The 15,331-nt window shown below is 39.4% G+C and overlaps 1 protein-coding gene across 4 annotated transcripts in view; it reads left to right on the plus strand.

Annotated features, from left to right (window-relative positions):
* The window catches only part of LOC105939372 (core histone macro-H2A.1), a 42,260-nt gene that overhangs the window by 9,757 nt on the left and 17,172 nt on the right, over positions 1–15,331 (plus strand). Inside the window, exons 1-6 of one of the 4 annotated variants that reach the window (XM_012881489.3) lie at positions 319–455; positions 2,920–3,120; positions 5,277–5,383; positions 5,501–5,692; positions 7,458–7,562; positions 10,527–10,626. In XM_012881489.3, coding sequence (XP_012736943.1) covers positions 2,949–3,120; positions 5,277–5,383; positions 5,501–5,692; positions 7,458–7,562; positions 10,527–10,626 — 676 coding nt within the window. In that variant the 5' untranslated portion in view covers positions 319–455; positions 2,920–2,948. Of the gene's footprint in view, positions 1–318; positions 526–2,919; positions 3,121–5,276; positions 5,384–5,500; positions 5,693–7,457; positions 7,563–10,526; positions 10,627–11,492; positions 11,584–15,331 lie in introns of those variants that run through there. The other 3 variants (XM_012881490.3, XM_012881488.3, XM_021308044.2) reach the window with 3 other exon arrangements.

Here is a 15,331-nt window from a genome sequence, read left to right on the forward strand (position 1 = left end):
TTCTCTGTTTAGTTGACTATTTAGTTTTAATCCAGAAACTCAGAATGTTTTCAGTCCGACAGCCTATTCACGATGATTGCATTTCATCACCCTGATAAGCTGTCATGTGAATAAACCTGACCCCCTTGAGGTCCAAACTTGACCAGATGTTTGTAATGAGGCACTTTGACCGCTTAAATTTAGATTTTTTTTTTTTGACACCATTATTTACTGTAAACGTTGAGTTTGCCGGCTGAAGCTTTGTGTTTTTTAAGGGACAAAAGTAACGGTATAAAGGGTTAAACGTCGAGCCTTAGCAAGCCCCGGTCGAGCTCCGCGGGCAGCGCTGGCTCGCTCCGATATTCCGGGCTCGCTGTGGATTCTGGGAGACGGCGGGGAGGGGGGACACTGCCCAGGATCGTTACCGGGAGAACTGGGATTGGACATTTTTTTTTTCTCCCCCGCTACCTTGTTTTGTAAGTATCCCAACGGGCTCGTGCAGCTTCGCCTCGTGCCTTTCATTGTCCAGTGTCAACGGTCGAGCAGGTATCTACGCACCGCACTGAGCCGTTAAGGCTGCCATTTTTTTTTTCCTTTCCCTTCTTCCCTTCGCTCGCTCGCTCGCTCGCTGCCTGCCGTGGAGGCCGACAGCGGAGACCGTGTTGCTGGAGCTGATAGGCAGGAAGGGGAGGGAAGGAGGAGCGGGGGGCAGCTGCTGCCTCTCTGCCCGGCGAAAACACGCCGACCTGTAGAGGAAGGAGGGGGGGAAAAAATATATAAGCCTCGCCGCCCGTCGTCTGACAGCTGCATTTCTGTTTTCGGACGTGTCGTTTACGCCCAGGGAGGGAAATAAAATGAGTTGTGGGAGACGTCGGGCTGGCGGCTGACATGCGGAAATCGATGTCAGCGGCTGGGAGAGAAATGTCCACTCTGGCGGCTAGAAGCCCACCTACACCTGGCCGCAGGAAGAAACGCTGCCGCCGACGGTTTTTAAACCACATTCACGCGTTTTTTTATTTACATCTTCGTCGGCACGTAACGCTGTAACTGCTACGGTTAGCCTCGTAATGACTAGTGTGGAGTATTTCCATTATAGCGGTATTTGGGGAAAAAAAAAAAAAAAAAAAAAAAAAACGGGGGGAAAAATATAAAGAAGCGTGGTCCATGATGGCGGGTAATTGATTCCCAGTGACAGACAAGATAATTGGGAGTCTACATCTGGTCGAGAAACATTGACTTAATTCGCGGATAATTTACATTTCATGTCACAATTTATGGAATATTTACGTTTTTTTTTACTCAATCAACATGCGTTTAATTATGACCGATCATTCCGGGGTCTATAATGCCATCTGTTATGAATAAAACATCTCTTTGCACAAGGGATCTTATGATAATTGCCATTTTTCCTGCACAGCGAGTGTGACATTTAGGTTGCTTTTTTAGCAGGAGGGGTGATATTAACAAAAAGCCTGTTGTGGATCTTGAGTAATTACCCACCTAATACCGCTGGGACTCCTGGAGCATATTGTTCTCCTGTCACCTTGGGTTTGTTAACAAATAAAGCTCTGATTTTTTTTCATGATCCCTTATGGTACCACATATTTCACGTTTTGTTTATTTAAAGAAAGAGGCTGAATGCAACCTTTTTAATTCATATCAGATTATATCGTAAAATGTGCTGTAATAGTAATTTAAAAAAATGTTTCTGTAAAAGTCTAATATTCATCAAATGATTAAAGTAAACCAGTGGAACACCTTAAACATCTGTTAAGATAATATTTAGTTATGTGACAAGGTGATCCATTGGTTGCAGCCATAAACATGAAGGCTAAATAAGTCTTTCCTTGCATCTTGTTAACATGAGATCTAGAGATGCAACGATTGGGGCCAATTTCAATCTTGGATTTTTGTAACACTCTGATTTGCTAATAATAATTTTAGATTATCACAATTCTTTAAGAGCTAAAAATAACAAGTTTATTACATCTTTCTGTGTATTAAAAATGTTTTACCATTGAAACATTTCTGGTAAAATAACATAGAGGTTACAGATATGCCTTCTCTGCATCTGTGAAAATCTCCTTATACAGTAAAATCCTTCACGTTATTGAACCAGATTACCACATCTAACTAAAAGAGATGGCAGATCTCATTTACAAGACACTAAATATGATTTGTTTACCATTTTCCATCTTTTTTCACACCTCAAAATGAAGGTGTCTGTCATACCTCAAGACATTTCTTTACAAGATCCATTCAAAATAAATAACCACTAAATAAATTTATATATTTAAGAGGAAAAAGCTGTGATGCACTGTTTTGTATTTTATATTAGGACCAAAGACATCATATATATATATATATATATATATATATATATATAGATAGATAGATAGATAGATAGTGTGTGGAGCAGTTGCTGTTACACAGCTCTGCAGTTAAGAAGATTTCACTTATCTAAAAAAAATATATATTACAGAATTGACATTTATAGCCATTATTAGCATCTTTTATGTTAGCATTGAGCTTGGTTAGCATAGTTGCCATAGTCTTGGACTCTTCAAAGGAATCAAACGGAACATCTTGCTTTTATTTGCTAAAATCTTACTCCTTTTAAAAGTAGCCGTCTAAATGAATAGCCTACATGTCTTCATAAAAAACATTTTTTTCTCTAGAAGCTTTTTGTGCTTCTTCTGTGATATTAAAAAGCTGAGTCTTCACTCTGTAACAACTACCACACTGAAAAGGATTTATGTCAGTGCACCCTATAAACACTTGGGCATGGTGCGTTCACTGAGCAGAAAAAAATATAGGAATTTTGGTGTCCAACTAGCCGATCGCCAGGGAGGGTCGAAAAACTGTAAAATCTGAAGAATCTCACCAAATGATTTCCGTGTGCATTTCTAATGATGTTCACTGGTGGCGTTTTCTCTGCAGAATCCAACACTGGTAGCACTTGGAGCATCATGTCTAGCCGAGGAGGAAAGAAGAAGACAACCAAGACGTCTCGGTCCACCAAGGCCGGCGTCATCTTCCCCGTGGGGCGCATGCTGCGCTACATCAAACGGGGGCTGCCTAAATATCGCATTGGAGTGGGAGCGCCTGTCTACCTGGCTGCTGTCCTCGAGTACCTAACCGGTGAGGTCTAGTGTTGAATGGAAGAGAAGAATAAAACATTAAACATGGAAAACAACGTATTTAGTGGAGCTGTAAAATATATTGAATTGCATTTATTTTTCCAGTATCATTGTGTGCCATACTGCAATATTAAAGGACTGCTTGGTCGCAATATTTGGTAGGATATTATAGTTTGAATTTCATACATTCACCCTCTGGATATCGATAATTTATCAGACCAGTTAGATGGATTTTAATAAATCCTTAAATAAATGCATTTATTATTTTCTAAAATTTTCAACAAACAAATTATGTAAATTTAGCCCTCTTTTACCATGGGTAAACAAGTCCTAAAATAATAAATGAATTCAATAGATAAATGTAATTTTCTAATAATTTTTCGGTGGTGCTGTAACAATTTTTTCGGGGAGTTATATCTAAAAGCCTTTTTTAATTTTTCAGTAGGTTTAGACTTCAGAGCGTTTATATAACTGCACTTATGTCTAGTTATGGCTGTTTTGCTTTATACTTTTTGCACAGACAAAAAGGGTGAACAAGTGATATGTAAATATATATATATTTTTAAACTAGTATTTGAACTAAGATGGTAAAGAAAAAGCTGTTAAAAAGGACACAGCCAAATATTGTTTGACGTTTTTTTTATATTCTGTGTGTTTGAAAATCATTTAAAAAAGCCTAAAAGGTTTTGCGTAAAATAAGCAAAGTTGGGTAAAAGAGGTTTTATGACCTAAAGCATTAAAATAAGGGCTCTGTCTTCAGAAGTAAAGATAGAAAATAGAAAAGTGATTACAGTCTAAGAAACATACAACTCACCTTAAAGCATAATCGGGGAGAGATGGTCTCATCTAAGGGTAATGGGCGATGGTGACGCCTGAAGTGTGTTCCTCATGTCCAGTCTACTCCGTAATTTAACCTTTTATTCATTGCAACAATACTTGCGTGCTTTTAAGGATGCTATCATTGTGCAGCCTCTCCTAGAAGTTCACATTTAATGTGTGTAGCTGCGGGCAGGATCAGTTATTCACCAATAGTGAACAGCTTCTCAGCCTTAGCGATACGGCTAGCCACCAAGTGTGAGACATGCGTCATAGACAGATGTGATGGACCATTTTCCTAAAAAAAACAAAAAAAAAAAAAAACACCATCCAGGCTCAAATAATAAGCAAAACACAGATAATGTAAGTTATTTATTCTTTATATGTGGCCTGGGACTGCTCCGTGACCTTGGGGGGGGGGTTGGGAACACTGCTTTAAATGATGACGGTATATATATATATAAAAAAGAAAAGACAATGGACATTAGAACATTATTGTAGCAATTCAGGTGCTAAAAGATTAGAGCAGATCTGTTGTCACAGAAAAGTGCTGGAGCTTGTCTCCCCCAGTTTCCAAACATAGTATTTTAACACCCTTACTGAAGCTAACACTGTTTATTTAAGGGTTTACAGCTTGCCAAATAAACTGAAGTTGGTTTATAAATCTCTGCAATCACTTTATAACCTGATGAGCCAGATGAATTTCGTTCCGCTTAGCTCCGTCTAGCCTCACTCACATCCATCTGGGACATCTCCCATAGAGAGTGATTTCTCCAACCAATTTTATTGTCCAGCCAATCAGGATGCAGGGCTGGAGTTTCATAGATGTGACGTAGTGGAGAAGCGACCGTGAGACTGTTTTGATTCAGACAACAATGGCGGCTCGCATCGAGGAAGCAAGCGTTAGCATTGATGCTGCTATTTCTTCCGTGTTGTCCAATCTACCTAATATTGTTTCATTAAAAGAACATCAGAGAACGGCTCTGAAGGCTTTTGTTGGTGGAAACGATGTTTTCGCCCTTCTCCCGACCGGATTTGGCAAGTTTTGTTTTTTCCTGCGTCGCTCTCATCAGAGTCACGGGTTGGCTTCGGTGTGAGTGGTTGAAATAGCACGTCGATAAAGATGACAGACAAGTGGCTTATCCAATCATATGCAAGGATTTTTGATGAGGCCCAGCCTTCTGAAACGCCATTCCTATGGATCTGTCCCAGATGGATGAGTGAAGCTAGGCGGAGCGAAATTCATTTGGCTAGGGTCAGGTTAATCACTTTAGGGACAATTTTCAAACCAATATTAGTTCTGGAAATGTAATTTTCTTCTGATATTTCTCTTATATTCAGCTGAGATCTTGGAGTTGGCCGGCAATGCAGCAAGAGACAACAAAAAGGGCCGTGTGACACCGCGGCACATCCTGCTGGCCATCGCCAACGACGAAGAGCTGAACCAGGTGAGCCGCAGGGAACAAACGGGCTTCAGCCGCGATCCAAAAGCACAAAGAATAGTTTTTAGATTAGTTTCCCACCTTCAGGAGAACGACCTCTTATGTTTTGTCCTCCTGCGACAGTTGCTTAAAGGTGTGACCATCGCGGCGGGCGGAGTGTTGCCCAACATCCACCCGGAGCTGCTGGCCAAGAAGAGAGGCGCCAAGGGCAAACTGGAGACGCCCGTGTCGCCGGCACCAGAGAAGAAACCCAAGACGGTGAAGAAAACTGCAGCTAAGAAACTTGGTGGGAAAAAGGCTGGAGGGAAGACTAAGGTATGCCGCAGAGCCTGAGGATTTTATCTCTGAACATCTAATATCTAAAACGGGTCAAAGTGTTGTTACTGAACACCCACGCTTCTGAGAAGTTTAAAATGTGGTATGACTTTTTAAAAACAAGTTTGATCAAATGTTTTCTGTCAGTCATTTAAACATCTTCAGTAGTTTTAAATAGAGAAACGGGAACAAAATGTGTCTTTGTGGTAGGCTGCTCAACAAAGACACACGTTTTCTGATGTGCATCTTTAAAACTGTGGCTCATCCGTTGAGTTTATGAGGCGTTTTCTGTTTTTGTTTGAGGTATTCATGGTTCAGGGCTAAATGGCTTCTCAAGCAAAAAAAAAAAAATAACTCTACAAATGGTCTGGGATTGATCAGAAAAGGAGAAATAAAGCTGCCGTAGTCCAAAGAAAACGTTGAAAGACCTTCAGGAAGAAAAAATTACTTTAGAAAAACAGAGAAATGTGACTGCTTTAAAGCAAATGTTCAAAAAATGAGTGCTAAAAAGGACTTTTACACCATATTAGTGATACAGTTGTCCAACAAAAGTTACTTTAATAGTCAGTAATTGTTGGTTCAAAGCCATCAAGCTTTAAAAGGGAATAAATTAAAGGGAGAAAATGGTATGGATACGGCAGTCTTTGCACAAGAACACAGTTGTGTGTAATTCATGGCTCGGCTGAAGCAAAGACAAAAGATTTCTTGGTTCCTCATTCTATTTTTGTTTTCTTTAACATTTTTTGTTAACTTCTTTAAAGCCCTTTTTACCACCAAACTTTCTGAAACTGCGATTTACTTCATTGGTTCTGTCTTACGAAGGGCTCTAGTGGTGAAAAGTTTCATTTTATCACTTTGGTTAAACTAGTATTTGGCTCAGTGGGTAGAGTAGTTGTCATGCAACTGGAAGGTTGTGGTTTCGATTCCAGCTTCCCTTAAGCTGCAAGCACTTATTTTTAATTTTAATTTTAGTTCTCTAAGAGTGGTGATAGGGCCAAAGATTAAAATCTCTGATTTTATTTTACCAAATCTAATTAATACATTTTTTTGTTTCATAAAAACTTGCTTTTATTTCAATCATCTCATCTGGGAGATGACCTGAATTCAAGATGCAGCTAAAAACAAGCTGTGAAACATGTTGTAAAACAAGATGGCGGTCACTGCCATTGTAAACAATGAAAATATAACAAAACATAATAAGCTAGTTTTGAGTATACATCTAAGGACAGACTTCAATTGTGTATCTTCAAACTAAATTAGAAAAATAAGTAAATGAAAAAAATAAAGTCTTTAGGGAAAATATTTCCTATAGAGTATTTTGACAATATATTTTCCTAAACTTATATTCAACATGCCATTATTGAAACAATTCCCCCCTTAAGAACTGATAAAGTGTAAAGTTTCATGGAAGTCCAAGGAGTGCATTGGCAAAATAAATAAATAAATCTGTGTTTTTCCAAAAAATTAAACCTTCATAAAATGCTAATTTGAACTAGTCAGAAAAATGGTTTTATTGCCCAGCCTGGCTAAGAGGTACTCAGTTGTTTTTATTTCTGAAACTCAACATTGATGAGTGGAAATAAACCAAAAATCCTATTTTAATTAGTTTGTAGCCTGGAAGTTTTAAATAAAATGCAGAAATAAGCAGAGAAAGCTGAGGAGTAATGCTAACAGAGCTCTTACCTCCACACTGGCGTATATCCTGCTACAAAACCACCATCATCACCAGCGTGACGTGCCGCTCTTCGCTGTGTGTCTTTAACAGAGAGGCGAGGTGAGCAAGTCGGCGTCGGCGGACAGCACCACGGAGGGATCTCTGGCAGACAGCTTCACCGTGCTCTCCACAAAGAGCCTCTTCCTGGGCCAGAAGGTCAGTCTGCTCAACTTGAACAGGTCCAAACGGGTCGCACAGAACATCAAGCCAGCACTGAATATGTGTGGCGCACTGAAGACCTTAATTATGAGGATCTGTAAAATGGTATTAATCTTTTAAACGCATGAGCTAAAACAGTATCAACACATTTCGATAGAGGCAGAGGTTTTAATTGTTTGAAAATATGAAAATTCTCACAAAAAAAGTTTATTTAGGAAATTTAAAAACAACCTAACTTCACTTATAGACTTGACGCTTGTTACTCTACCATTCTTTCCTGTTGACTTCTTTCTTTCTTCACTACTTTTCTTGCAGATGATTTGCCTTCTTATAATCAAGTCTTGCATTTTGATGTTGGTGTAATACAGTGTTTAATTTCTGGTAACAACCCTTAGATTAACCAGTGCTTATTGAGGGTAACGTCTTGAATTTTAGAGGAATACCTTGATATTTTGGTCTCTGGAAAAATTACCCGCTAAGCAGATTTTCTGCCGTCACGTCCGAATGCAAACGGTTTTTGAATATATTTAATCACAGTCGTTATTGTTGTTTTCAGTATGTGGAAAATTACAATCGCAGAGGACTGCTTGGATGCAGTGTTTGTTGAGTTGAAATATTTTAAATGCCTTGGTCCAAAATGTGTGTATAGGTGTGGTTATGCCTTTACATCAGGCTGAGTTACAATTTATGCTGGAAAGGTAGTACGATAGCCAAAAACGGGGATCATTACTTAGACCATTTTATCCACTGTTGCCTGCATAAGCAAGTCAATAAATAATAATAATATAAAGATTACATGTATCTTAACGCTTTATGCAAGTGGTTCTCAAAATGTGGGGCATACAGAAAGCCTTACTTATGATTTAATTTGTCCAGAAAATGCACAGCAGGTGTAAACCTCGTTTGGACATTAAATCCTGCTGAAGGGGTCAACAGCACCATCTGCTGTTTGGTCTGTACCTGCAGTCAGAAGTATGAGTAGCAAGGGATTGTGGGTAATCCTCAGAGCAATAGCTTCACTGCATTGAGATAACGTAGTGATGATAATAATAATAATAATAATAATAATAATAATAATAATAATAATAATAATAATAATAATAATAATAATAATGGCTTGATAGTAATTTAGCCCTATTTTTAGCTAGTCTATTTTGGGTTTGTAGCTAAAAGTCGTCTCTCCACAGAGAGAACATGCTGTGGCTGCAGACAGTGAACATTGTTGTCACACCTGTAAATATAAAGCTTTTTATATTGTTATTATTATACAGTTTATAAAATGTGGCAATGCAGAAACGCACCAGTTGTTAGAAATTGTTACGGTTATAAAATAGGGGATTCTGGGTAATCCTCAGAGCAACGGCTTCACTGCGTTAAGAGAGAGAACAATAAGTTCCAATTCTGACCCAGTTTGTTTGGTGGGCTGAACATTTATTTTATTTTTCAAAGTTGGTCACAATAGAAAAAGTTTGAGAACCACTGCTGTAGGCTTAGAAGAAGCCTGTTTAAAAATGGCTGTTTTTAAAAAGCAGTATTTTACGTTTGTAAATCTGGATTAATGTGACATGCAGCCGCAACCATACAGTTTCCTAAAAAAAAACAGCATAGCGGTTGATGCTTTGTTATTGTTATGTTAAAGATTACGAAATATTGTGATACGATTTTAAGTCCATATGGTTTATCCCTAATTAAGACTAAAAAGAAACGGGGCTAGCTTATGGCTTGGTTTAAGAGGGCAGCTTCAGTCATTGAGATAATCCTGAACGCCGTGCTTGAAATGTTACAACTTTAAAAGTTTGTAGTGCCAGTCTAGAAGTTAGACCTGTTACTTGTTAAGTACGCACCCGTGGCATGGCAGGTGCTAGGGTAGGAGATGCTCTCTGAAGAGCTGAGTCTCCAGGAGTTTGTTTAGGACAGACGGGGACCTGTTCTGGTAGCACTCGGTTGGTCCCTCCACCAATAATCTGCGTCGCTGAGCTTTACTCTAAGGCTACGTTCACACTGCAGGTCTTAATGCTCAATTCCGATTTTTTTTGTGAAATCAGATTTTTTTGTGTGTCCGTTCACATTTCCAAATATATGCGACTTGTATGTGATCTCCTGTGTGAACTGCATTCATACACCTAAGTGTCCCGCATGCGCAGTAGAGGACGCGATGACGTCATACGTAGCAAAGCGTCCTCAGTGTTTGCAGAAGTAAACATGGATCGTAATGCTGCAGCGTATCTTCCCTTCTTTACGTTATTCTCCAACCGGAGTCAGCACTTTACCAACGCAATCTTTTTAAGAGGAGGAGAGGAAGAAAGCCAAATTTTAGCGACGTGATCGCTTTACTGAAACGGACTTCATTCATAATTTTCGAATGACAAAGGCAACCTTTTATGTGCGTCTGAACGGATCTCTTTAGCGCTCTCACGTAAAGACACACATCTTCGGCCAAAGCGGTGACTAAATGCGTAGTCAACCTCGTTGGCATAGCCAGGTCCACCTTTAGTGACGTTTGTCAAGTATCAATGACGTGTCGTATGACAGGTCGGATAAATGCGACCTGGCCATACAGACACAGGTCGCATTTGAAAAGATCAGATACGTATCGGATTCAGGACCACATATCCAAGTGGCCTGGGTCGCATTTGAAAAAATCCGATCTGGGTTGTTCAGACTGTCATAGAAAGATCAGGTACAGGTCGCATATGGGCAAAAAAATCTGAATTGGGTCACTTCAGGCTGCAGTGTGAACGTAGCCTAAGTGTAACAGTTTTTATATCCCACGTTGTTCCGCACAACAAAGGGCTGTCCATCAGTTATCGGTGTGGAATCGATCCAGAAGGTCAAGGTATTCCTCTGAGCTGCAGAGTGAATCTGGTTTTAATTTCTCTGCTTCTTCACCTCTTCCCTTCTTTTGCTCCCTCCTCCTTTGCATGCTTCCTCCTGGCTCCGCCCCCTTCCACCCCTTCACAGCTCAACCTAATCCACAGCGAGGTCAGTAACTTGGCTGGCTTTGACGTGGACGGGGTCATCAACCCCACCAATGCAGAACTTGAACTTAAAGATGATCTAGGTGAGAACCCCATGCCCCCCCCCCCCCCCCCCATCCCCCATCCCCTCCATTCCTCCTCCCTGAACCTCTCCAGTCCCGGTGGGCTTTCAGATCTGGAATCCTTGAACATCCAGCTGTGGTGAAAACGTGCTGAGGTTCATCGATCAATTGACTGCCTCATATTAGTAAACTCAGTTTGTAATGGAAGACGAGCTGCAGAAATTAGTTCTGGTAAAATCTGACCGATTATTAAAAGCAAAACAAAAAAACAAAAAGCTGCTGGATTCAAGGATTTTTAGAATTGCTCCTCAGAGCCGTGTGTCTGCTTTCTGTGTTGATGTGCTCAGGTCCATTTCAGGTGCTCGTCCTTTCAATCTGCTGCCTCATATTTTCCACGTTTGCATTCGTCTGTTGCTTAGAATTTCCTACCAAGGAAATGTTGATGGAATAAAAGATAAATTTGCAGAACTGAAGTAGAAATCGGTGCAGCTGGATTGAGAGAGCCCTCACCTGGATTGTGATCATTGAATCCAGGATTCAGGACGACACAGTTGGACAGAAAACAATTCCTTAACTTTTCTAACTAAAAACTTCAAAAAAATTATCCTTTTTATTACTTTTATGATTTATAATCCTCCTGTGTGGTATATGTTTAGTGATTTTGGTGAATCCAGCCAACTGTGTGCTCCTGCTTCCTAATTTCACTCTCTAACGTGTCTCTCCACTTCCTCAGCTTCCTCCTCGTTTCCTGCGGCGTCCTCAGCCAATGAGGAGCGCGCTCACATGTGTCCTTCTGTTCTTCTCTCTCATCTTATTGCCCACGGTCACTCACAGTGTTTTTACCTCCATGTTGTTGCCTGTTGTCTGTCACCGTTGTCCGTCTGTAGTTGCAAGTTGTCCAAGCCGACATTTCCGCGGTGGAGAGCGACGCTGTCGTTCACCCGACCAACTCCTCCCTCTATTCAGGTGGTGAAGTAGGTAAAGGAACCGCTGACTCTGCAGAGACCACGGCTGTCTGTCTGCTCTCCCTCTGCATATCCAGACGGTCGCTGCTGCAGTCTGTGGACAAACAGCAGCAGCAGCACTTTTTACTATTTGTTGCTATAAGTGGCTTTTTTTTTTTGTTGAGTTTATGCTGAGGGCTTCTAGTGTTAACCCAAACATCTTTTACCCGGTTCTGTAAAAAAAAGCCAGAGTCTCAGTACAGAGGTTCTGAGTCTCTGCAGAAGAGCTTAATGCAATGAGACTATATAAATGAGATTTATACAGGTTAGTACGGTGGAGTACTGGGGACTTTTAATCTAAATGGAAAGAGAGAAAAAAAACAGCTGAAAATATTGTCAGACCATTAAACACTGGCTTTGACCTGTGTCAGACATGCCTTGTGTTAATTGACTACTAACTTTATTCTCTAGAATTTAATAACAAATAAATAGTTTTTCTTTTAGCTCATAAACATGCGGTGAATGCACACTTAAAGCTGAATGTCTCTCCTGACGCACAACAAATCCTGTTTGGAAAGAAGACGGCAGCTTTTCCACCTTTCTTTAACATATTATTTAAACTTTAGTTTGAGTATTTTTACTTTAATCACAAGAAAAAGAATTTGGACTTTATTCACCGTTTGAAAAATATTTTCACTGTTCTTGATATTTTAACCTTATTCTGTAAAGTAAAAGAAACTAATCAACATCCACAATTTTTTCCCTAATACTCAATCTCATTTTCAAGTATTACACAATATTTAACATCGAAATAGCTAATAAATAATAATAATGGCATAAAACAATATTTTTGTCTTAGTATTCCTTTAATAAAATCCTAATATAAGCATCCTAATAGATAAACTGTTTCAACCAACTAAATCTTAATAGTGACAAAGGTGATATGTTGGATTACACCGCCCTTTTTCTAATAAAAGGCCAAAATAAACTTAACTTTTATATTGAACTTACTTGGTTTATTGTTGCTAGCACGTACTTTGGGTGCGGGCTGCCTAGTTTAGACATTACAGTCAGGCAGTCTTGTAGACGGCTCAGGGGTCCTATCAGGTACTGACAAAGTTTATTTTTTAATCTCGGAGTAAATGTTCTCAAGTTGATGGTCCAAAAGGTTAAATGCACAGAGAAACTGTAGACCAGACATAAAATAAAGCTTTCTTCAATGATCAACTCAGTCCCCAGATCTTTTTTTCTGTCAGCGTAAATTCCTGTAAATCCTCTTTATGTTTGGGATTTTAATAATTTGCTGCAAAGACTATTTTACATCGCTGGTTTTCCAGCTAGCAGCATCCACTTAAGAAAATAACTGGATTTAATCACAGCAAACAAATGTTTATTCAATAAAATAAACTTTTGATGTGCATAAAGAAAAGTTATTTGCAGATGGACTTTAATTAAAACTAAATGTCCCTCTGAAGCTCGATGGAAGCGTTTTGAGTTTGTGGTTTCAAGGGTTTGCAAAGTGGAGCTGTCCCAGTACGTATAATTAGGATATTTAATAAGGTAAATTTCTTTCCTGCACTTTTTGCATTCATTTTAGCTTTCCACTGTCCGTCACTCTTCTGTCTTAAACATAGTTGCAGGATTACAAGATGTTTGGCAGTGTTGACTTGCAGGGCAACTTTCAGACTCATGTGTCTAATATTTATGCTGATTCTACGTTGGCTGACTCAGAGTTCCTGCTTTGCTAAGAAGATCCTCTCTGCTCAAATATTAAACACTGGATCTGTTTCCACCTTACAAGTCTCGGCAAGGTAATTTCGCGCAGGTTTTAGCTCCAACTATGCTCAAAATAAATTACACACAAAAATGTTTTGGGGCATCAAATAACATTCAGAAGGTTATATTTTTGCACGTTTGAACCTTAAATCATCGTCATGCTGCTGCTGCTGCTTGTTTTGTTCCACATGACTGAAACATTGACTTTCTGAGAGCTCTTTCTCCTCATGTGACCGTTGACCGTTCAGATGGTTTGTAAGCAGATACACAGTCTCATAAATATATATATATTTTTTCTTCTTAAGACTTCACATCAGTGTTCACAAAAGAACAAAGATTTACTCAGTAGAAGTTGACTGACTTACACACCAGGATGTGAAATTACAGCCATGACTTTCTCCATTTGCTTCTTTCGGTTTTAAGGAGATTTCTAAAATACGTTTTATAAAAAAGAGAATTAAAGCTTTTCAATTTCAACTTGACTATTACAGTGCCTTGCAAAAAAATGTTCACACCCTCGAACCTACTCATTTTGTCACATTGCAACCAGCTCCATGTAGTTCATTGGGACCTTTTCTGATTTAAAATGCAAAGTGGGAGGAAATGATGCTTGATTTTCAAAATATTTTTATGAAAACTGAAAAGTGTGGCATCAATTTTTATTCAGCCCTAAGTCAACAGTTTTTTTTAAGATAACTTTTAATTGCAATTTAAAGCTAAACATGTTTTTTTTGCATGTCTCCACCATCTTATGGACACTAAACTGTCCAATCTTCTTTGCAAAATAGATTAAGCTGAGTCAGATTGCATGGAAAACGTCTGAATATGAAGTTTCGTGACCAACCACAGTTCCTCATGTGGATGTAGGCCTGGGCTTTGACTGGACCATTCTAATGCATAATAAGCTTTGATATAATTCACGTTATTGAAGCTCTGGTTGTATATTTCAGTGTTCTGCTCAAAGGATTTTTTTCTCCAGTTCTGCTGAAGACTAGCATTCCCCCAGCATGACGCCGCCACCACCGTGTTTTACTGTAGAGATGCCGTGTTCAGATTGACGTGCGGTGGTAGTTTGAAAAAGTAAAATTTCACCAGAGCACCTTCCTTCACATATCTGCTGTGTCTTCTTCATGGCTGGCGCCAAACTGTGAACGGGACGTCTCATGGCTTTCTTTCAACTATGGCTTTTTTCTTTCTTGCTGCTCTTCCAAGTAAGCCAGATTTGTAAAGTTAAACTAAAAGTTTTCCAGTCCGCCGAGTCTCCTCACCCGAGCTGCAAATCTCTGCAGCTCCTCTAGGGTTACTTTAAGCCTCTTGGCTGCTTCCCTGAATAATGGCCGCTGTCTGATGGCCCGTTCTATCATTTTAGGTGAACGGTCGTGACTTATATTCTTTCCATTCTCTCATGCCGGATTGAACGGAGCTCTGTGTGTCATTACATGCTTGGGATATTTTCTTTATAACCTAATCCTGGTCCTGGCAGACAGGTCAGCTTTGTGCCAGACCTGTTTGCTGTGTTCCTTGGTCTTCATGGTGCTGGTTATTCACTAATGTTATCCAGCAAACCTCTGAGGCCTTCACAGCACAGCTGAGATACAGGACTGTCTCAGAAAATTAGAATGTTGTGATAAAGTTCTTTATTTTCTGTAATGCAATTAAAAAACATGAAATGTCATACATTCTGGATTCATTACAAATCAACTGATATATCGCAAGCCTTTTATTGTTTTAATATCGCTGATTATGGCGTACAGCTGAAGAAAACTCAAAAATCCTATCTCAAAATATTAGAATATTTCCTCAGAACAAGTAAAAAAAAAATATAACAGCAAAACAAAATCAAACATTTGAAAATGTCCATTAATGCACTCAGTACTTGGTTGGGAATCCTTTTGCACAGATTACTGCATCAATGCGGCGTGGCATGGAGGCAATCAGCCTGTGGCATTGCTGAGGTGTTATGGATGCCCAGGATGCTTCAATAGCGGCCTTTAGCTCATTTGCAT

The sequence above is a fragment of the Fundulus heteroclitus genome, chromosome 11, assembly GCF_011125445.2.
Source record: "Fundulus heteroclitus isolate FHET01 chromosome 11, MU-UCD_Fhet_4.1, whole genome shotgun sequence".
In the NCBI taxonomy this organism is placed as follows: Eukaryota; Metazoa; Chordata; class Actinopteri; order Cyprinodontiformes; family Fundulidae; genus Fundulus; species Fundulus heteroclitus.